Here is a 22,470-nt window from a genome sequence, read left to right on the forward strand (position 1 = left end):
GGGAAATCCTGGCTTACCGTAATGCCAGACATCTCCTCAATACAAAATCAGTTTAGCTTCTCTTTCCCGTTTTGTTGTTGGCCACTCAGAATTTTCTCTTGGATGCTTCATGATAACTAAATTCTACTCTTTGTCCCTTTACCCCTGTATCTTGATTCCTTCCACAGTCTTGCCAGCTATCAAGGCATTAGTTTTCTAGGGCTGCTATGGTATTGTAATACTAGAAATGTATTGTTTCCAACTTCTGCAGGCTACAAGCCCCAAATCAATGGCCATGTTCCCTCTGAAACTGTAGTGAAGAATCTTTCCTCATCTCATCTATCTTTTAGCAAAAATGTTACTTTTGTATGTTGTATTTCCAAACTTACCTACATAGGGAGGCGAGCCCCTGGCCTGCATAGGATATTTTGGGAGATGCTGGTATTGGGACTATAGAATGGTCTTTGGAAGTTGATTTGGACTGGCCTGCAATCTGTTGCTCTACTGTTTACCAGCTGTGCGACCCTGAGCAAGGAATTTTTTTTTTTCTTTTTTAGGGCTGCACTCATGGCATTTGGAAGTTCCCAGGCTAGGGGTCTAATCAGAGCTACAGCTGCTGGCCTACGCCACAGCCACAGATACAAGCCTCGTCTTCGACCTGCACCACAGCTCATGGCAATGCCGGATCCTTAACCCATTGAGCAAGGCCAAGGATCAAACCTGCGACCTCATGGTTCCTAGTCGGATTCTTTCCGCTGCGCCACAAGGGGAACTCCAAGGGCAAAGAACTTAAATTCTCTGAGGATCAGTTCCTCATCTGCAAAATGGGGTGCTAATAGTACCTACCTGGCAAAGATTACAAATAAAACCACAAAGCAGATAGCACAGTTCCTGGACATAAAGGGCATTCAATAGTCACTGGCTCTTGTCAGAGTCATGCTGATGCTTTGGCTCTTGGGGACGGTCTTTCTGTTTCAAAAGTGTTAACAACATTTTGGGACTTGTCTGCTTTTTATTTTCCACCCTCATTAATTTTTCCTTCCGGTTGGAGTGAAATTTCAAGGTAAAGCTCCCCGCTATAGCATCAGATAATATTATTTTCTCCTCTTCCTGATTCTTTTCTTTTTTTTTTTTTTTTTTTGTCTTTTGTCTTTTGTTGTTGTTGCTATTTCTTGGGCCGCTCCGCGGCATATGGAGGTTCCCAGGCTAGGGGTCGAATCGGAGCTGTAGCCACCTGCCTACGCCAGAGCCACAGCAATGCAGGATCCGAGCCGCGTCTGCAACCTACACCACAGCTCACGGCAACGCCGGATCATTAACCCACTGAGCAAGGGCAGGGACTGAACCCGCAACCTCATGGTTCCCAGTCGGATTCGTTAACCACTGCGCCACGACGGGAACTCCTTCCTGATTCTTTTCGTTCTCACCTGCCACACAACCCAGGTTTGCCTGCCTTTCCTGTGAGCCCAAGGATATGGTGGCGGAGATAAAGATGACGAATTCAGTTAGCGAGATGAGACACCCCTGTCTGATGCCAGAGGGAAGCCTGTGGAAAGGAGACAGGCATGCGAGTCTCAGCGTCGCCTCAGCAAACGGTTGCCCATCACTTTGTGTGTCGTGTCCTCCTTGGGAAAAGAGCACCTCAAATATCAATTTTAGAAATTAAAATGATGTCTTAAGGAACACGAATACGAGAGCCTTCCCAGTAAAGGTTTTCTTTTACCATTTGTTTGTATGGAAATCCTTTAGCAAAAATGGCTAGATTGGGGATTTGGGTTGGTATTTAATTCAGGGTTGCACACAGTCGCGCTTCATTACAGGATTCAAATGTTTTGGATATGCCCGAATAATCTTGAGTGAATCTTTTTTAAATAGAGGGGCCGTTTTCCTGTGCCTTTCTCTAACAGCAGATCTCATGGAAATGCCTCTTACTACTTGGCCTCTTTTTGTTCCTTTGTCTGGGGGATGTTTTTCTTCTGTTAGGAGTTACTAAAGCCAGTTTAATATGTGCGGGAACTCCAGATAATCATTTTAATTGCAGCTGTGATATTTATTACATGGATTAGTTTTATCCTTGGTTTGGAATAATCTGTAATATAAAATGGAGACATGGGAAGGGAAGAAGAGGAAAATGTATGGGCTACGTGACATGTTTACTTTTTGTTTCTTTGTCCTCATTCTGGAGTTTTTGTTTTCGATTCTTTTTTTTCCACTGGTAGAACACGCACTTTCCAGTCGCTTTCTCAGGCTTATTTTCTCAAAGCCTTGCCTATCTCGGCACGCTGCTGGTTGCCTCTACACATAGATGAAAACTTGGCAGGAGCTTCCTTTTTTGTCTCCTCTGATCATTTCATTGGAACTGGGGTATGACTTGAGGGAAGGTAGTTTCCACCTCACATACCAAATAAGGAACATGAGACCAACAAGTGCATGTAAATGTTTAACATCTGAAGCCACAGTTTGGGATGTCTGCTGATTTCTGTGGTGTAAATATTCCCACCATGGCTAATTTCAAGCTATGAGATGTTACAAAACACCAAATTGGGAAGAAATGCAATTAGCAAACCATTATATAATCTTTCCAGCAGAAAAATATGAAAACTATAACTCCAGAGCATAGGTGATAGTAAAATGTAGTGAAATAGGGAAGTGATGTGTTTGAGTACATGTTACTTATGTTTTTTAATATAACTTTTGTTTTTTGTTTTTGTTTTCTTTTTAGGGCCACGCTTGAGGCATGTGGAAGTTCCCTGGCTAGGGATCAAATCAGAGCTATAGCTGCTGGCCTACACCACAGTCACAGCCATGCAGAATCCGAACCTCGTCTGCCACCGACCCCACAGCTCATGGCGACGCTGGATCCTTTAACGCACTGAGTGAGGTCAGGGATGGAACCTGCATCCTTCTAGATACTAGTTGGGTTCGTTATCACTGAACCACAGAGGAACTCCCCAATATAACATGTAATGGTTTGCTTTTAGAGTTTAATTTTGAACAATGGCTCTCATAGTTCCCAGAAGTCTAACCATGGAAATACATTGATTGAGAACCAGAGAAGTCACTGTCTTGCCCAAGATTCAGTGAATGAGTCATGTCAAACCTGGATTAGCACACCCTGTTTCTAAAACCCACATTTCTCTAGAAAGATTTACTTATTAATGCTTCTGTTTATTCATTTGTTTATTATTATTTTTTATTGCATGCTCCAGTGATCTAAAGAAAGGGGTTTAAGGCTATTACAGGTGGTTACTATCTACTGAAACAGTAAGAGTCACAATATCCAAATACATACAATTGTAACCAAAGTTGGGAGAGTGGAAAGTGGATTAAATTTAGAGCCATAGATGAATGCTGTTTTTGCGTCTTGGCCGTACTGCTGGCCAGTGGTGTCATCTTACTTACAAGTTACTTACTTCTCTGGTTCCAGTTATCTAGTCTGTAAGATGAAGGGATTGGGCCATATGAATGTCTATGACCTCCTCTGTGTCTAACATATCATGGTTCATTAGTTAGACCCATCAGTTGAACAAGTATTTGCTTAGTACCAACTATATGCACGTTTGTTATGGACTCTACTCCCGGGAGAATTAAAAAATAAATGTAGTAAGAGTAATTATTATTAGAACAGCATCTCACATGAATGCAGAGCCTTCTAATTCACGAAAGAGAAACTTGATGTTGAGTCTCTGCAGGTCTATGGCTTTCAGAGATCAAGACACCTCTTCACAGAATGTTAGAGAAAGAACCTCTTCTAAAAGAACAAACAGAACCCTTATTCCTAGGAAACGCAAGAGGTCATAACCAGGTAGGAATAAGGAATAAGGAACAAGCCATGCCTACCAGTTGCTTCACCATCTGATAAAGATGCAAAACCAAAAATAATTTTCTTCTAATTATGATTAATTATTGTAGAACATTTAGAAATTCTTAATACGTATTAAATAAGGAGAAAATACCATGTATCCAGTTTAATAGCCTGGTTTTCTTTACCTAATATTAGTATATTTTCCAAAACATTCTTGGTAGAGTCATTTTAATTGCTGTATGTAATTCCATCTTTTTTGGTGTACAGTAATTACTTATATTGCTTACACTGTTGACAGTTTTTATTATTCTAAATAACACTGTGATAAATAGCTTTGTTGGTATCAAAAACTGCATTGGATACATGGTTTCCAATTATAATATTTAAGGTTTAGTTAAGACAGTTTTAGTGAATCATATGCTTTTGGCCTTTAGCTTATTTGATTCTGCCAGTATTGTTTTGTATTTGCCCATGTTTTATTCTATTTCTGGACATTTATTAAGAGGAATAGCTTGCTTGAATCCTTTGATATAATGTATTTGAACTGGAAATAGCACTGATGTTTTCATATCAATTCAAGTAGACATATGATGCAGTGTAGGGGTAATATTTTTTATTTCAACTTTCTGCAAACAATAGCTTCCAGTGTGGGGTTTATTAATTTAGAAAGGGCTCAATAAATGTTCAATACATAAAAAGATTCTGGCTAATTTAGGATAGACAAAAAAAATTTGTGAATGATATTAAGAAAAAAAAAAAACTTCTGCATTCATCATATGGCTTTTATCTTCATTAGGAGAGATGACAGCTAAGCACAGTGCAGGAATTCTGACCATTAAATGAAACTGAAATGAAGTATGTTGTGGCTTTAATTCACCTACATAAGAAACCAGTAGTTATTTGATTAAATGCTAGTTAGCAGAAGCTCCTAAATTGACCCAACTCTTACTTTTATGTATTAGATTTATGTCAGTTAAAACATGACTAGGTTTGCCTTTCTGTCTTTAACATCTTTGAGTCAACATCTGCTTCCAAGGGAAGTGCTATAACTACCCTGGTTATTTAAATATTAATGTCTTCCATTAAAGGGGGCTGGATGTTTGCAGCAGAAAGATTGAGAAATTAGATGGTATGATTAGTTTCTTGTTCCTGCCCCCAGGAAAAAAAAAAAAAAAAACCCTCTAAATGGAAGGGCTTCTTCCAATATGTTTTTAATACTACAGATATTTTTTTTCCCCCTGAATCAGTTAGAGAGTAAGATTGTTTATTTCAAGCATTCTTTGAAAGTAGCTGTTACTGAAATATGAGTGTAACAAGTTCACATAATTAAAAAAATGTTTTATCAGTGCTATGGTGGTCATTACCCTTGGGCTTCTTGGGAACCTAATTTCAGTTTCTAAATTCATTCTGTTCCTCATTATAGTCAATAACAGACAAAAGCATTTTTTTAGCTGCATACTCTATTTGGTTGGACTTGTTTACATTAAGTCTGGGGAATTCTATTAAGTTAACCATGAAAGACTTGACAAGGATTATATATTCAATCAAATTATAATTATAAACTTTTATCTTATTGAAGAAATGTGGCTGCAAAGCTTTTTACATTTGCTACAACCAGTATTTTCATATTAGGCCAAATTGGGTTGTGATAAGCATGTGGTTAATAGGTTTTCACACATTTTGTGTTTTTAAGATGTTTTAATGGCTTGGTATTGTATAGTACTGCACAATCAAAAGCAGTCATTGTATTTGCATAAATTGTGTATTTCTTTTTGCATCCAGATATCTGAGCCAGTGGAGTATTTAAATCCCGGTAGTGCAGAGTCGTGTAACAGCACTGATGTGGCCATCAGAACACTTAGCAGAGTCAGGATTAAGGGGAAGCAAGAGAGGCACCTGCTTTGGGTGTAAAATTCAAGAGTGCTAATATACCCAATAATCAAGATAAAGAGTGTTTTAATGCAATACTTGAAAAATCAAAACTAATGCAAAAAATCCATGGTGGACCAAATTTCAAAATTAAAAAAAAAAAAAAAAAAAAAAGAGAGAGAGAGAGACAACGTTCCCACCTTGCATCTGCATCTGTACCAGTCCTGGCCCCGGTTGCATTCTAGTTCCAATTTCTCCATTTTGACGTCCATGGATAAGGCTTTTTTTTTTTTTTTTTTTTTTTTTTGTCTTTTTAAGGTGGCACCTGTGGCATATGGAGACTCCCAGGCTAAGGAGCCAGGGAGTCTGTAATCAGAGCTGTAGCCGCCGACCTACACCACTGTCACAGCAATGCCAGATCCAAGATGCATCTTTGACCTACACCACAGCTCACAGCAACACCAGATCCTTAACTTACTGAGCGAGGCCAGGAATTGAACCACGTCTTCATGGTTACCAGTCAGATTCATTTCTGCTGAGCCACAATGGGAACTCCCTACGCATTCCTTTGAGTCAAGTTTTCCCTGTCTAAGATTGATGATAACAGTCCTTGCTTTCCTGGTTAAGTTATTAGGATATTCAGATCAGCTGAAAATACACAGGAAAGCCCATTCGAAATGCAGTTAACAAGTTTACAAGTTGAGAGAATTCACCATGTAATTTTAAGCCATTATTTGTATCATCCCAGATGAATACTCATAAGAAAATATCGGATTGGAAGACCCTTGGAAAGCTTTGTGTTAATAATGCTTGAGGTGTAACTGTTGAGTTCATTTGTCAGCTAGTTCTAGGGACAAGGGCCTGAAAATGGTTTCAGGACCCTCCTTCTCGGCCTTCTTTCGTTTTTGTTCTTGATGCCAAGTGTACTGATTTGTCAATGATAGGAAGGTGACCAGAAATCCATTTTGTTTATTTTAAATTTCCCTGCAGTGTGTCCTTTTTCTCAAAAGAAGCTGATCCTTCCCCATTTCTCCTACCAAGCTGAATCCCACCCACCCTTCATTCACCCTCCAGCTTGGTAGGGCCTTCCCAGGTTCTCTTGGCCTGAAATATACTTGTGATCAATGACTCTCTCTCCTGCTCATGTGGTGATCCACTGACAGAGTCCCCGTTGTCTTGATGCTTCATGGAATCCTGCGTTGAATTTACTTTCCAGACCACAGTTTTTGAAATGTTTCTGTAGTTACATTGCAAATCCCTTGAATAGCATTCCATTAGACAGTTAAAATCAGGGTGGGCAAGGATTGGGTCTCTATTATTTAGGTGGTATCTAAGGTGCTTAGCAAAGGGCAATATATATATATATATAGAGAGAGAGAATACAAATGAGTGTCTTACATACAAAGAGGTTCAGTAAATATTTACTCTTTGGCCTCATTTGTGGAACGTTGTTGTTTTCATCCTAGGCCTGGAGGAAACAGTTGGTACCATGTGGAAGGCTCCTGTTTTGCTGGCCCTCTTGATGCTCAGCCCTGGTAGTGATGGCCTGTTTCGCTCAATATATGGGAAAGCCCATGTTTTCAAACCACCTAAAGGAAACGTAGGAGAGCCATTATTTCTAACTCCTTACATCGAAGCTGGGAAATTTGCAGAAGGTGAGTGCAAATCGGAAAACCACTGGTATGCTTTCAACAGTGTGGAGGTTTTTCTTAGGCTGTTCCCTCACAGGATTTCAAATACATTCTGGTATTGTACTCAGTTGTTTTATTTCATATATGAATGATTTGATGTCATATAGTGTCAGTGCTTTGAACTAAAATGGGAGTTCATCAGGGCCAAATTAAGTAGCGCTTGAGTCCCTGCCGTCTGTTTATAAAACTAGTGTAGTAGTTATCTACAACTGGTCGCTTAATAAGGTTAGAACTTGCTACATGTCAGCGACTGACTCCAGTTAATATCCATTTGCTATAAACTCATTTAAGCATCTCAGTTACTTGCCAGAGTCATATAGACACCAGCTGGTACATACAGGATTCACACCCAGATGCTTCATCCACTTTTCCTCCTCTGGTTCTTAAAAAAACTTTGCATTTTAGAAAATTTCAAACATATGCAGAAGTAGAGAAAATAGTATAATAACCCCCCGTAGAGCCAAAACCCAGCTTGAACAATTATTGACTCATGGCCAATCACTTTTTTTAAGGGCCCCATCCACAGCATATGGAGGTCCCCAGGCTAGGGGTTGAATCAGAGCCACAGCTGCCAGCCTGCGCCACAGCCACAGCAATGTCAGATCCAAGCTGCGTCTGCGACCTACACCGCAGCTCACAGCAACACCGGATGCCCATCCTCATGGGTACTAGTCGAGTTCATTATCACTGAGGCACAATGGGAACTCCACTGAAGGCTTTTATTTAGAGATTATAGAGCTTTGTATTATTATGAATAGAAAAAAAATGTTGTTTGATGTCATCAGAGACAAAAAATGTATGACCTGCCTGTGCTCTTAATGCTTCTTCATGGTTAGGAAAAAAATCACTGTGCAAGATAAATTATGCAATCTTTCTGGACATCAGGAGGCTCCAGAAAATAGTATCGAGGCAGCTATTTGAGAAGCTGTTCGTAAAAGGGAGGAGAGAAACAGGGTGGCAGCTGGAGAGAGAGAGTCAGAAGGGTCATTAAGAGGGTAGGAGATAATGATGGAAATGGCCCAGTAAAAAGGGGAAGGTTGCTGGGGGTGGGACACCTGTTCCTGGAGCGTTTTTCTTAAAGGATATGAACATCCATGGATGGTGGTGTTGATGTTTATCCCTAGGCACAGTGGGAAGGCAGAGTTAATGCTTCTGAGGCTGGTAGGTTGGTAGATACCATAGGAGTGTGGAACCAACTGGAAATTTCAGGGAAATGATGTAAACATCAAAAATAACTACATATTTTGGGAATTCCCATTGTGGCTTAGCATGTTAGAACCGACATAGTGTCCGCAAGGGTGCAGGTTCAATCCCTGGACTTGCTTGGTGGGTTAAGGATCCAGTATTACCATGGCTGTGGCATAGGCCTCAGCTGTAGCTCTGATTCCAACCCTAGCGCGAACTTCCATATGCCGCAGGTGCGGCCCTGAAAAGAGAAAACATTCTGTATGAAAGTTAAATGAAAGCATCTTTTCTCCATCTGAATATTTCTCATAGTTAGTATGCTCTCATCAATTCTATTTTTGGTTTGGTTTAAAACCAAAACATCCTCCCCTCTTAAGGGTGCATTTGATTCCTGCTCATACGTCTTTGGCATACACATTGGGTCCATGTTTCACCATCTCTCTTTTAAGAAAAGGTGAAAAACTTTGACAATGTTTAGTGACAATGTTGTCAGTCTTTTTTTTTTTTTTTTTAAAGACTCATTTCTGTTTGATGTAGAAAAGTCATGAAAAGAAGGTAGCCCACTGGGTAGGCTGATATATCACTAGATGTAAATGAAGAGGCAAAATATCATTAAGCCAAATCCACCAAATTGGGTCGCATGCATTTCCTTTGGCTTCCCTTGTAAGTGGGTACTGAGGACTTGGATTTTGTTCATTTGCAACAACTGGAAGTAAATCATTTCATGTAGAGCTGAAAGGAGTAACATGCTTATAATGAAACCCTACCAATCCACGGATGAGGAATCTGACACTCAGATATTTTACGTGACTTGCCCAAGGGGACACAGGGAATAGTGGCAGAGATAGCTTGAAGACCCAGCTTTCTGACTCCTGCTCTGTGATTTGCCTGCTGTACTTTATGCTCCATTGTTTAAGAAGCCTGAGCTCTTCTGGAGTGAAAGAAGGCAATGCATGCTAATGTACTAAAGAATTGCATTTGAAGTAGACATGCTGGGAATTTTTTTCTTTTTTCTTTTTTTTGGTTTTTAAGGCCGAACCCTTGGCATATGGAGGTTCCCAGGCTAGGGGTCGAATAGGAGCTACAGCTGCTGGCCTACACTGTAGCCTCAGCAGAGCCAGATCCAAGCTGTGTCTGCGACCTGTACCACAGCTCACAGCAATGCCGGATCCTTAAGCCACTGGGTGAGGCCAAGGATCGAAGCTGCATTCTCATGGATGCTAGTTGGGTTTGTTAACCGCTGAGCCACGAAGGGAACTCCATGCTGAGAATTTTTAGAAGGAAGCTATTCCTTTTGGTTGGCATCATCTAGGTAGAATAGTAACACCACTAGTAGCAACAGCAGTAGTAGCAATAGTAGTAGTAGTAGTTAGAATAAGAAATAGCTAACATTGAGTAGTAATTATATCCGTAGTACCTGGCACGGTGCCTGTAATTACTCGATACATCTTCGTTGAATTTAAATTTAAATGCTTTATACCCATTAGCTCTTTTAATCCTCAGAGCAACCCTAATGAGGAATGAATAATTACTGTCCCCATTTTACAGATGAGAAAACTGAGGCCCATAGAAATTAAGTATCTTGCCCAGGGCCATTCAAAGCTAGTTAAGTGGCAGATCTGGAATTAAAACCTCACTGTGCCCAAAGTTTGAATCCCTGTGCTATGTGACCAGCTTCAGACTTGAGGGTTTTGGAGGAAGATCTGGGCAAATGAGAAAGGGCCTGTCCAGACTGAGTGAGGAAGTCTGCTTCAACAAAGCATGCAGGGACAGTGGCCATGGCGTGTCAGAATCGTACATCTGGTAGAAGCAGGAGCAGAGAAACCTGCCTGAGAGACCGTCCACATCCCTCCCATTCCTGGATTTCTCGCCTACAAATACTTCGCAGTTATGGGCGTCAGCAGGAGTAAAGAAAGATTCTCAGGGAGAGAGTCTTGTCTTCCGTCCCCTTGTGCCAAGCCTGATCACCATCTGATGAGTGACAACATTTAAAACATTAAATCTGGTGTAGTGTCACTTTCTAAAAAATTCTGTTCCAAAGTCAGAAATCTCTGAACAGAATTATAAGGGGCTGATCCAAAATCTGGTACATCTGGGTATTCAGATGCAGCCCTGACAGCATAATTAAGGATAATTTTATTCATCCGCTTTACCAAAAGTTCAGGAAGCTCTGGACAGATGGTCAGCTCACTTCCCCGCATGCCTTTTGTTTATCAAGTCTGTCATAACCTTAGGAACGTGAGTCTTCATGTCGCAGTGGAACACTGTTGAGATAAACAGTAGTTCACAAAAAGACAAGGGAAATTTTGATTTTTTTTAAAGATTCTCCGGTTGACTGGCTTCGTTTTGTGTAATTGTAATTGCATGTTTGCTTTCTCTGCAGCTAGAATAAGCCGTTACTCTCTGAAACCAAATGAATGTAGAAGGCCAACTTTAGCGTTTTCCAAATACTCCCTTTTCACAAACTTCAAAGAATTTTTTTTTTTTTTTTTTCTTTTTGACGCTGGGCACCCGTGGCACATGGAAGTTCCCAGGTTAGGGGTCCAATCAGAGCTGCTGCAGCTGCTGGTCTACACCACAGCCACAGCAGCAGAAGATCTGAGCTGCATCTGCGACCTACACAGCAGCTCACGGCAACGCTGGATCCTTAACCCACTGAGCGAGGCCAGGGATCGAACCCATGTCCCCACGGATGCTAGTTGGGTTCGTTACCGCTGAGCCCCAGGGGGCATTCCCTAAAGAATACTTTGCTGTGAGGTCTTCATTCATTATTACTTGTGGTCTGGGAGTGTCCTGTCTATCCTGACGACGGCGCAAGTCTTTGCGAATATGAAATGCCTGATTAGCTCGTTCAAGCTCTTTGGTCAGACTCCAATCTTCCTGAAAGTGTAACCACAGAACATAACACGTAGGAAGTGAAACCGCTTCAGAGAAAACCTTTTTCCTTTTTTCCACTGTTTGAAACATTTGTATTGTGAGTCACAGTTCCAGGAAGAATGAAACTCCTACAGCTTGGGAGTTTATTTTCCACATGCTGTTAATAGTTTCTGGAAGGATGAACAGAACATTTGAAAATGGGGAACCTCAATTGAGTTGAAAGAACTTTTAATTATTGTACTGTGGTTTTGTTAGAGGAATTTAAAATTTAAAACAGGGTGAAACACTTTTTTTTTTTTTTTAACAGGCCAGAGAAAAGTTTCTCTATATTTCTTCAGATCTCAATAAGGCCTGCTTGCCTTTGGAGGTTTTTGTAGAAATAAGCTAACCCTAGCGCATTGCCGGTGTGTCATGTTTTCGTTCATTGCTGCACACTTATTTACCGACAAGTGTGTATGGAATGTCTTAGGTGCAAAGGTCAGCATGTTGTGTCCCCAGGTGTGCAAAGATAAACAAGACAGACTCCTGGCTTTCCAGGAGCCCCCGATGCAGAATGCAAGGTAGAAAATGTATCCCAGTCAGTACCAGGCAGCAGAGAAACAACTCTGGAAGGTTCCGAGAGGAAGGGCTGGATAAGGGCATCTGAGTCCTTTTCAGAGCTGGCCAGCAGATCCTGTGCTGCGCTGGTCTCAGAGAGACAGATTGATTCAATCACCCCGCTCCCTTTCTCCATTCCCTCCGGCTCCTTTCTATTATATATTTTCTCTTTTTCTCATTCTATTTGACCGTTCTCATTTTTCTCTGTCTTTCTCGAATGCCCACTTACCCCTCTGTGATTCACATCTCACTCACGCCCAACCCCTTACCCTCTGGTTCTCTGTACCCCCCTTTTTAAAGGCGATGGGGGCGGGGGTGGTCTCTGTTGGAGGATTTCAAGACGAATCGTTTTGTGAAAAAATTTCAAAAGTATTTTAGGTACAGACTTCCAACTATACAAAAGCAAGTCCTGGGAATGTATTGCCCAGCGTGGTAACTATAATTCATAATTCTGCATTGCCTATTTGAAAGTTTCCAAGAGTAAATCTTTATTTTTTATTTTTTATTTTTTTTGTCTTTTTGTCTTTTCTAGGGCCGCTCCCACAGCATATGGAGGTTCCCAGGCTAGGAGTCTAATTGAAGCTGTAGCTGCCGGTCTACACCACAGCCACAGCAACGCAGGGATCCAAGCCGTGTCTGCGCCCTACACCACAGCTCACGGCAACGCTGGATCCTTAACCCACTGAGCAAGGCCAGGGATCGAACCTGCAACCTCATGGTTCCTAGTTGGATTCGTTAACCACTGAGCCACAACAGGAACTCCATCTAAGAGTAAATCTTAAAAGATGTGTAGCTGTGTGTGGTGACGGATGTTAATTAGACTTGTTGTGATAAGTTCACAATGTGTACAACTATTCAATCATGTTATACATCAGAAACTAATGTAATATGTGTTAAGTATAATGCAACAAAAGAATGGCCCCAAGAATGTTTTAAAGGCTGCCCAGCTCTGGAGGTGATCTTTCTTTGGGCTAATTGAAAAGGAAGCAAAAGAGTTCCCATCGTGGCCCAGCAGAAACGACTAGTATCCATGAGGGATTCGGGTTCCATCAGTGGGTCGGGGATCTGGCATTGCCATGAGCTGTGGTGTAGGTCTCAGACATGGCTTGGATCTGGCATTGCTGTGGCTGTGGTGTAGGCTGGCAGCTGCAGCTCTGATTCGTCTCCTAGCCTGGAAACCTCCATATGCCCCAAGTGCAGCCCTAAAAAGCAAAAAAAAAAAAAAAAAAAAAAAGTTAAAACATTGAAAAGGAGAGAGAGGGGTGAGCGGTGAGGGGGGCCTGGCACATATCATTTCTCCCTAAACATTGTTCTTTTCTTTTGCTTAAAGATCTTTCTTTTATCCTTGCCTTTTTTTTTTTTTTTTTTTTTTTTTTTTGCTGGGGAGGGATAGATTTCAATGGGGAGAGCTAGAGAGGTTGGATTAAACAATCTTTCCTGGGGGAACTAGACTGAGCGCCCCAAAGGCAGTCTTCTAGACTGTTCTTGAGGCGGCCCACAGGCGATCACCCCTCTCTTTGCCTGAGCCCTTGTTAGTTGCCCACCTCTGTGCTCAGGGGCCAGAGGTGTGTTTCCATCTGATCCTCCTGGAAAGCCCAGGGTGGAGGTATCGGTATCCATGCTTTGCACAAAAGGAAAGAGAGGCTCAGAGGGAGGAAGCAACTTGCCAGGGAGCCTAGTGAGGGCTGCAACCCCAGGTCGGTGCAGCTGCCAGCCAGGCTCTTCCTAGCCTAGCAGGAGCCTCTGGAAACTGCCCGCTGAGACCGTTCCTTCATCCCCATCATCTCTCCTGCTCCCACGGGCTCTCTGCTCCGAATCAGTAGGTGCATTTTGCATAGAATAATAGCCATGCTTCCTACCAGCCAGAGGTGTGCTGATGAAAGTTCAACAACCAGCACTGGAGTCGGGGCCCCAGACCCCTGAATGTCAGTATTCTCACCACGGCCTGCTGCGGCCTATCAGTGACGTCCCTGAATGCCGAGCTGGGAAGAGATGCTGTTGATCAGCCCTCCAGGGCCCCTGGGCTCTGGTACCCCACTGAAAGCATCTTTAGTTGGTGGCACATGTGTAGGATCGAGCTTCCTTACCTACTCTGTACTAAGCAGGCTCCAACTTAGGAAGTCTCAGACTGAAGTAGCTTTTCTTGAAGGACTCGTTTTTCTTGAGGACACTTGCTTTATTCCCTCTCAAGGAGTCTTCTTCACCCAGACTTGCTCACCACCCCCTGCTCCCTACCTATTTACTGTTCCTCCTCTGCTCCTTTCCTAGTCACTGCTGCCCCTTCCACCTGGCCACCTCTACCTCCTCACTCTCTAGCTGTGAGATGCTGTGTAACTCCACAGTGTGACAGCTGGGTTTAAATCCCAGCTCTCCTTTACTAGCTGTGTGACCTTGGGCAAGTTACTTAACCTCTCTGTGCTTCAGCTTTCTCATCTGTGCAGTGGAGATACTAACTCTACCTACCACATAATGTAAAGCCCTTGGTACAGTGGCTTTGTGGGTGTTAGTTCTGTTAGTAGTATTCACTCCTGGGCGGCCTCAGCTGTCTAAGCATCCCCTCTCTCCCCGTCCCTGTCCCTGTCCTTTTGCTACCACAGGAAAACCCGGACTTCTGCCCTCTACAGCTGTCCCTTGTCCTATCTGGCTCCTTCCGAGTAGCCACATGCTCACCCCCAGTCTCACTACCTGCTTCTCCCCCACCCTTCCCAGCCATCCCCACCCTCCACGTGTCTCAGTCCATTTCCCTTGGTGGAAGTGGTCGGGTTTTTTTGCTTCTTTCATGGTTTGGTAAGGAGGGTGTGGAGAGCACAGGCCTCCCCCAGGCTGAGAGCTTGTACCCCCACCTTTTAGGGTCGGGTGACTTTATCCTGCTCTGGCCTTCCAGGTGGCCCTATGCGAACACTTATTTTACTCTTTACAGTGGAGCTGAGGAAAGGTGATTTTCTTTTCTTCTTAAAAAAAAAAAAATCTTATTATAGTTCATCAAATACATTTGAGGCCAAAAAAAAAAGCTTAAAATGTTGCTTATCCTTGGAGTTCCTGCTGTCGCACAAAGGGATTGGAGATGTCTTGGAAGTGCTGGGATACATGTTCAATTCCCGGCCCACACTGGGTTAATAATCCAGCATTGCCTCAACTGCAGCTTAGGTCACAACTGTGGCTTGGATCTGATCCCTGGTCTGGGAACTCCATACACCATGGGGCAACCAAAAAGAAAAAAAAAAGTGCCACTGTTCTTGGCTAAATGGTGAATGTGAACTGTGCGGAGCTGGCCGGGGCAGGCTGCAAGGTGCTCCAGGAAGCATCTTCCTGCCAATCCCTTGTATCCTTTCTGATCATCCATAACAGAGCTGGCCCTGGGAGAAGTCTGGCCACAGCAAAGATGGCTAATACTCTCTCATTTCTCTAATCCTCGGGTACATTTTTTTTTCCCCTGCTAGGAAGACGGTTGAGTTTGGTGGCTCCTTTCCCAGGATGGAATTTGATGAGTTATTCTGGCTACATCACTGTGAATAAGACTTACAACAGCAACCTTTTCTTCTGGTTCTTTCCAGCTAAGGTAGGCCTGCGCCAGTGCTCTCACAGCTCCCTAATACTCAGGAGCTGACTGTGTTGCTCCAGGTAGAAATACTTGTCTATGGCCAACCTCAGCGATTTTTTTTTTTTAAAAAAAAAACCTCTCAGATTTTTTTCTAAAAATAAGTGCCAGTGACTCTGTGTGCTGTTCCTGTTTATACGCAGGAAACAAATGTTCGTGGGGGAGGTCCAACTTTTAAATTCCTTGTAGCCTTGTTCAGAATATTAGCGCTGTCACCTTCTTCCTGCCACGGTCTTCTTCCTATCTTTTTGTTTTGTTCTAAAAATACTTGGGGGGCAGGGATGGGTGGTGGGGAGCAAGGGAGGACAAAAAGGGGGGATGATTTCTGAAGTTCACAGGTAATGCATGTCTAAGCTTGTCTCAATTTAGTCTATTGTGGTCATGGTCTTACTGGGCTGCTCTGCCAGTGGATTTTGCTATGCTAGTTATTATCCTTAAACTCACTCCCTCATGTAGCCGGTACCCAGTTACTGAGTAGTAGTTTGTGAGGACACAGGGGAGAGAGAACCAAACTCCCTCTATGGGTCTTTAGAAGAGGGGTGGGGAAGACTGGTGACCCAGAAAGGCTTTCTTGAGAAAGGGGCCATTCATCCTCACCCATCCATACCGACACAGGATCATACTTTCTTGTACTTTATCACCTCTGTTTAATGTAAGTCAAGGTCACACAATTCTTCAGCACGAGCAAATTACTTTAGGCTTATGGGTACTGTTGGGTTTATTGTAAGAGATGCTGAGATGCGTAAACAAATTTTATCCCACCACAGGGTAATTTTCTATTTTTATTTTCCAAATTGGATTTGCTTTAGAAGCCAGAGAAAACAAAGAAAACGTTATCCCTATGGAGGGTAGGGTTTATATTTGCATATGATTTGCATATAGCAGTATCGCATACGTAATGCCTGAGTAAATTGCTTAATCCAGAGTAGTTGAAACTAAATTGCTTTTCTTGGTACTGTTGGCTAGTATTTTTTTCACTTTTCATTTCTGCTTTTTCACCCATGGCCTCCGACAGTTCACCAAGTAGATGTGGATGAGGGGAGGCATATAAGAAATGGTGAGGAATTCTAGATACTTTGTAGTTGGGGCTCAGAGTCATTTTCAGACTGTTACCCACTCTGGGAAGCCTCTCCTGGACCCCTTGTTTCTTCCTCCTTGTTATTGTTGAGTGAGGCAGGTAAAGTGTCCGAAGCACAGGATTTAGGGAAGGGCTCGCTCTCAGGGTTGTACAAGTGCAAGGCTGGCCGCTGAGCCTATGGACCACCACCTGGCTTCCGTGCTTCCAGTCCCCATGTGACCCACATTGCCGGAAAGAAACACCTGGGCAGGCACATTCCGATGGAGGTGGTATGCTGTCGCACGCATTCTCCTGGGATGAAGGCTAGAACAGGAGCCTGAAGGGCAAGTGCAGCCTGCGGGGCCAGCTCTCCTATCCCTGCTTGGTGTTCCCCAAAGGCCCACTGGAGCTCCACCACCCTCCCCGCCTCTCCCACCCCCATCCCACCCTCGCCAAACCTAGTTCCTTCCTCTCTCTTCTGCTTTGGTGGTTGGTTATAAGGCCAGTACGTCCCTCATTGACCTCTCCTTGGTGGTGTTTTTTTTTTTGTTTGTTTTTTTAGTAATGATTGAGATTTGTGAAAACAGGAATAAATGGTGAGGGAAGGGATTCAACGAAACAACCCAAAGAACCCAGTCTTTTCCTTTGCAGATTGCATCTGAGCAAGTGGACAGCTTGGTCTAGAATATCGGTGATGCTCTGGGGCTCTAAAGGTAGTCAGGGAAATGGACTTGGGTTCTGCCCCCGCTCCTGGTTGGTTGGCAGACTGAAACCCCCTGCAGGGAACAATAAATGGCCTATTGGGGCCCCCTTTGAATTAAATGAAGACCTACCCACACATCCCCCAATCAGATTATGGTTTTCTGGGCCCAGAATTGTAGCTCTAAACACATTCTAAGATGATCCCAGAAGAGGTAAACATAAGGCCACCACTGCAGGAAAGAAGGTGCCTAAGCCCGCAGTCTTCTATTGGAAGTGATAGACCGAGCTTCCGGGGAGAGAGGCGGGGATGAAAAGATGACAAGTGTCACCATGAGCGATTGATCCAAGTCATCTGCCTTCCAAGACGGGAGCCCACACACGCACAGCCAGGTCTCCGAGGCCCCAAAGCAACCATTCCTGCCAAGCCAGTCAGGCTGTAAATTACGGACCGGGCTAGTTTGGGTGAAGGAGATGAAGCACGTGAGAGGAGAAGCAGTGGTCACCGAGATGGGGCAAGAGTTCCTTTCGTTTGGTAGAAATCTTAGTTTGTTGCCTGCCACGGGGAAGCAGCTGATAGTCTCATCAGGAGAGAAATGACCCTTTCCAAAAACTGAAGACAGAATAAGAGATGCAGGAAGGATGCCACACCGGTCATATCCTCTGGGCGATGCTTTGGGACTGCTGTTTCTCGAATTGTGTGTTCCTGTTACTTCTGTGGGACTCCCCTGTTATTGTATACAAATCAGCGCCTAATGGATTCCAGAGCTTGAAACTGGTGTGCAGTTGGGGACACAGTCTGCCAGAGAAATGAATAGGCATTTTGCATGAAATGAAAAGTACAATGAAGCCAATAAAATTGAAACAATTACAATAGCTCTTCTTAATTGAACGTTGGCTATGTGCTAATAAGCACTGTGCACCTTCTTCTGTAATGCTTACAAAACTACGTGAGGAGGAATGATTATCCTCATTTTATGCATGAAGGGGATTATAGAGAGGAGATAATTAGCCTCCAGTTAGCCAACTAGTAATGGGCAGAACTAGATTTTGGTTTTTTATTTTTAGTTTTTAAAAATTTGTGTTATTGGCGTTCCTGTGGTGGCTCAGTGGAAACAAATCTGACTGCTATCCATGAGGATGTAGGTTCGATCCCTGACTTCACTTGGTGGGTTAAGGATCTGGCGTTGCTGTTGAGCTGTGGCGTAGGTCGCAGACATGGCTTGGATCTGGTGTTGCTGTGATTGTGGTTGTAGCCAGCGGCTACTGTTCCAATTGGACCCCTAGCTTGGGAACCTCCATATGCCACAGGTGTGGCCCTAAGCAGAACCAAAAAAAAAAAAAATTGTGTTTTAGTTGATTTACAATGTTGTGCCAATTTCTGCTGTATAGCAAGGTGACTCAGATATATATATATAATCTTCCATCATGGTCTATCCCAGGAGATTGGATATAGTTCCCTGTGCGGTGCTGCAGGACCTCATTGCTTATTCATGATACATGTAGGAGTTTCCATCTACTGACCATCCCACTCTCTCCCCCCGACCTTGGCCGCCACAAGTCTGTTCTCCATGTCTGGGAATCTGTTTCTGTTTTGTGGAGAGATTTGTTTGTGCCATATTTTAGATTCCACATATAAGTGACATCATACGGTATTTGTCTTTCTCTTTCTGACTTACTTCACATAATATGAGAGTCTCTAGTTGTGGCAGAACTAGATTTTAAAACTAGGTCCCTGGTGGAGGAATCTTGGCTCTTGATTGACACATGCTGATCCTGAGAACACTAGTCATGGAAGGCCACAATAAATCATTGAAAGTAAAGCTCTTGAGGAGTTTCTGATGTGGCGCAACAGGATTGGTGGTGACTCTGGAGCGCTGGGACACAGGTTCGATTCCTGGCCCAGCAAGTGGGTTAAGGATCTGGCATTGCTGCAACTGTGGTGGATGATCCCTGGCCCAGGAACTCCATATGCCACGAGTGAGAGAAGGAGAAAAAGAGAAGGAAAAAAAAGTATAGCTCTTGAGTTAGTCAGGCTTGGATTGCCAAGCGTGATCTTGGGCACATTCTTAACTTCTCTGAGCACTGGTTTCCTGTTTCAAGTGAGGTTCAAAATAGCTACTGAACAGTGATTTAGAGAGAAATGAGATAATGTGATTAAAGTCTGAATGGCGTCTGATACGTAGTCAGTAGAGTTGCTGGTATTATTTCATCATCATCATCATCATCATTATCATCATTATTATCAGTTTTCCTAGTATTAACACAAATACTGTACAGAACAAAACCAGTCCCAAGCTGGGCCCTTAAAGAAGGCAGGAAATAAGGAGCAAGTTCCTTATTTGGAATTGGAAGGATTTGGATGGCAGCCAAAAATGTGGATTAATTGTTACTGGGCAAGGAAATTACAAAGTGAAATTGGGATTTGTCATGTTTAAGAAGATAAAATGGCACAGAGATTATTATTTTTTGAAATTAGCATCCTTCTCGCTGGAAAAAAGATATCTCGCATTTGGCATTGTCCTGTAGACGTGGGAGTAGAAGTAATTCGTTGGATGCATTCAGCCAAAACCTGCCGATCATTTATCTCAACAGTCATGGAGTCAAAAGCTGAGATGTTTGAAGTTGGGCCCAAACCCCTTTATTCGGGACCCCTCTTGCTTCTCGGGCCAAGGACAGCAGCTGGGGTTCCTGGGGTCTGAGGAAGGTCGGCATCAGATTGGGGGGTCAGCCAGGCCAGGACAGGGGGAGCCATGGGGGCACCTGGAGGCAACATTTGAGGTGCCCCCTCCGTCTTAAGACCATACAGCTGCTGGCCCGCCCCAGCAGGCCCCAGGGAAAGCAAGAGAGCACAGGATTGGGTGAACACGGTCCCCACGTCCACAGTGCAGTGCGAGGGCAGCGAGCCCCTCTGTTGCTCATGCGCCAAAGCAGAAGGCATTCTCTGGGAGCAGAAGAGCAGGTCTCCAAAGGTGCCTGAAATGAGATAATGTGTCCTTTGGACAAGCAGGACAGCCGCCCCTGAGAGGGCAGGCTTGGGGCCAGGGCCTCCGCACAGGCTCCATTCACTCCCTCTGGGTGTCTGGACTGCTTCAGTAACAGTCAGGGAGATAGAAGGCAGGGCCCCCCAAACTTGCTACGGCTCATCAGGCATACCTGGGGAGCTTTACAAAGAGCTCAGTGACCAGCCCCTCCCAGCAGAGATTCTGACTCATTTGATCTGCAGAGGGCCCAGGGATCAGTATTTCTGTCAAGCTTCATAGTGATTCCAGTGCAGCTAGTCCGTGCACTTGAATTTGGGAAGAGAGAAGTGGGGTCAGGGTGCTGGGATTCTCGTCGCAGGTCTGCAGTCCCTTGCTGTATAACTTGGGACAGAGCATTTACCCTCTCTGAGCCTCCGTTTTCTCATAGAGAAATAGAGATGTAAACGTAGTTGATGCTGAAGGTCCTTTCCCAGGCTTGCGACCTCTGGTGTCTCTAGTTTGAGTCGGCTGCCTATAAGACATGGCTCAACGTACAACCCAAGATCCAAGAACTCTAAATCAGGGTCTAGGTTGGGTGAAGGAACTCCTGAATTTGGAGCCTCTGTAACTAGCCAGGTCACCAGCCCCCAGTAGAGCCCCCCGGGATCCTCATTTCTTGTACGCATGCTCCTGTGTTGTCCCCTTCCACACCGAATCAAGGCTGGCCTTTGCAACCAGCGCATTAAAGCAGAAATGTTAGTGTGGCTTCCGAGGCTGGACTGGTAACGGCGATGCTGCTTGTGCCTTGGTGTTTTGGACCACTCACTCTGAGGGAAGCCAGATGCCATGCAGAGAGGATGCTGAAGCAACCATATAGACAAACCCTTCTGCAGAGGAAGCAAGGCCTCCACCCTCCAGCCAACCTTGGAGTCAGGCCTTCAGGTGACTGCCGTCCCAGCTGATACCCTGACTGCAGCATCATGAGAGACCCTGAGCTGGAACCATCTAGCCAGTTATACCCAGATTCAAATCCTACAGAAAGTATAGGAGATAAAAACTGATTATTGTTGTATTAAGCCACTACATCTTAAAAACATGTTATGCCGCATGTGATAGCTAATATTGCCTCTAGTCATGTACTTTTTGTGCTGTGACTGTGATATCTTGTGACATCTAGAACTATGGGAGTGACTGGTGACTCCTGTGCCAGTTTTTGGTTGTTTTGTGTGTATGTGTTTTTGGGTTTTTTGTTGTTCTTTGTGTTTTTTGCCTCTCGGCTCCAAATCTTCCCTCTTACCTGCTCCACGATACTTTAAATACTTTAAATATTTTTTTCCTACACAGTGACCATATTAAGCTTTGTCAGCAGAGGGTGCTGGAAGGACATTGCAGGAGGAAGTTGACTTCTCTTTCCTGGCCCCTTGCCCTGTGTCGTGATTCCTCTCCGGCCTGCCGCCCAGACTGTCAGCAGTGCAAGTGGTGGGGCGGGCGGGGGGACAGACATTCAGTGGCACTTGGCTGGTTCCCCAGACCACGACGACCCTCAGCAAGCTTATAGTCTGGACTCTGTCTCCAGGGACCGACCTGGCTGCGGCCTTCTCAGCGTAGGCACCATTCATTCCAGGTCTTGCCAGCGAGCAGGCTTCCTGCAGTCCAACTTTCTCTGGAGTCCTCTCGCCAGCCTGGACCACCTGCACCCCCGAGCGTGCTTTCCCACAGCCCTTCTGACGTGGACGTCATGCGGTGTTAGTTGTGAGCTTCAAGCAAGCAGGCTCCCAACATCCTGACTGCCACTGCCTTCCTCACCCCACCAGTCACAGCCCATTGTCCGTGGAGGCCTTTCCTACTTGCCTACGGGATGTGGGCCAGCTTTGCCTGGGAACCTCAGTGAGCTTCCCAGCCACCAGTGGGCCACAGTCATACCTTCTCTATGGGATCATAGCCATGGGAAGGGCCACGCCTCACCTTAGGAGTCTGTCTCCCTCAGCCCAGGGTGCTCGTTGGAGTTTTCTTTACATATTTGTGGTTATTCTCCCATTATACTGAATACCTCTTTTTCGTAAAATGTCCCTATTCGTCAGTGAATGCAGGAAGCTATCTCGCAGGCTGGCCTTTGGTCAGCACTGGGGAAGTGGCCCATCGAGAAGCAG

At 44.2% G+C, this 22,470-nt stretch overlaps 1 protein-coding gene across 7 annotated transcripts in view; it reads left to right on the top strand.

The window, feature by feature from the left end:
* Positions 1 to 22,470, top strand: part of CPVL (carboxypeptidase, vitellogenic like) — a 131,333-nt gene that overhangs the window by 10,537 nt on the left and 98,326 nt on the right. For all 7 annotated transcript variants that reach the window (XR_002340223.1, XM_021078577.1, XM_021078578.1 and 4 more), the window contains exons 2-3: positions 7,120 to 7,308; positions 15,444 to 15,562. Coding sequence is in view for 6 of the 7 variants with exons in the window: in XM_021078577.1 (XP_020934236.1) it covers positions 7,143 to 7,308; positions 15,444 to 15,562 (285 nt within the window). In the remaining variant the exon portion in view is untranslated. The remainder of the gene's footprint in view (positions 1 to 7,119; positions 7,309 to 15,443; positions 15,563 to 22,470) is intronic.

Source organism: Sus scrofa, chromosome 18, assembly GCF_000003025.6.
Source record: "Sus scrofa isolate TJ Tabasco breed Duroc chromosome 18, Sscrofa11.1, whole genome shotgun sequence".
Taxonomy (NCBI): Eukaryota; Metazoa; Chordata; class Mammalia; order Artiodactyla; family Suidae; genus Sus; species Sus scrofa.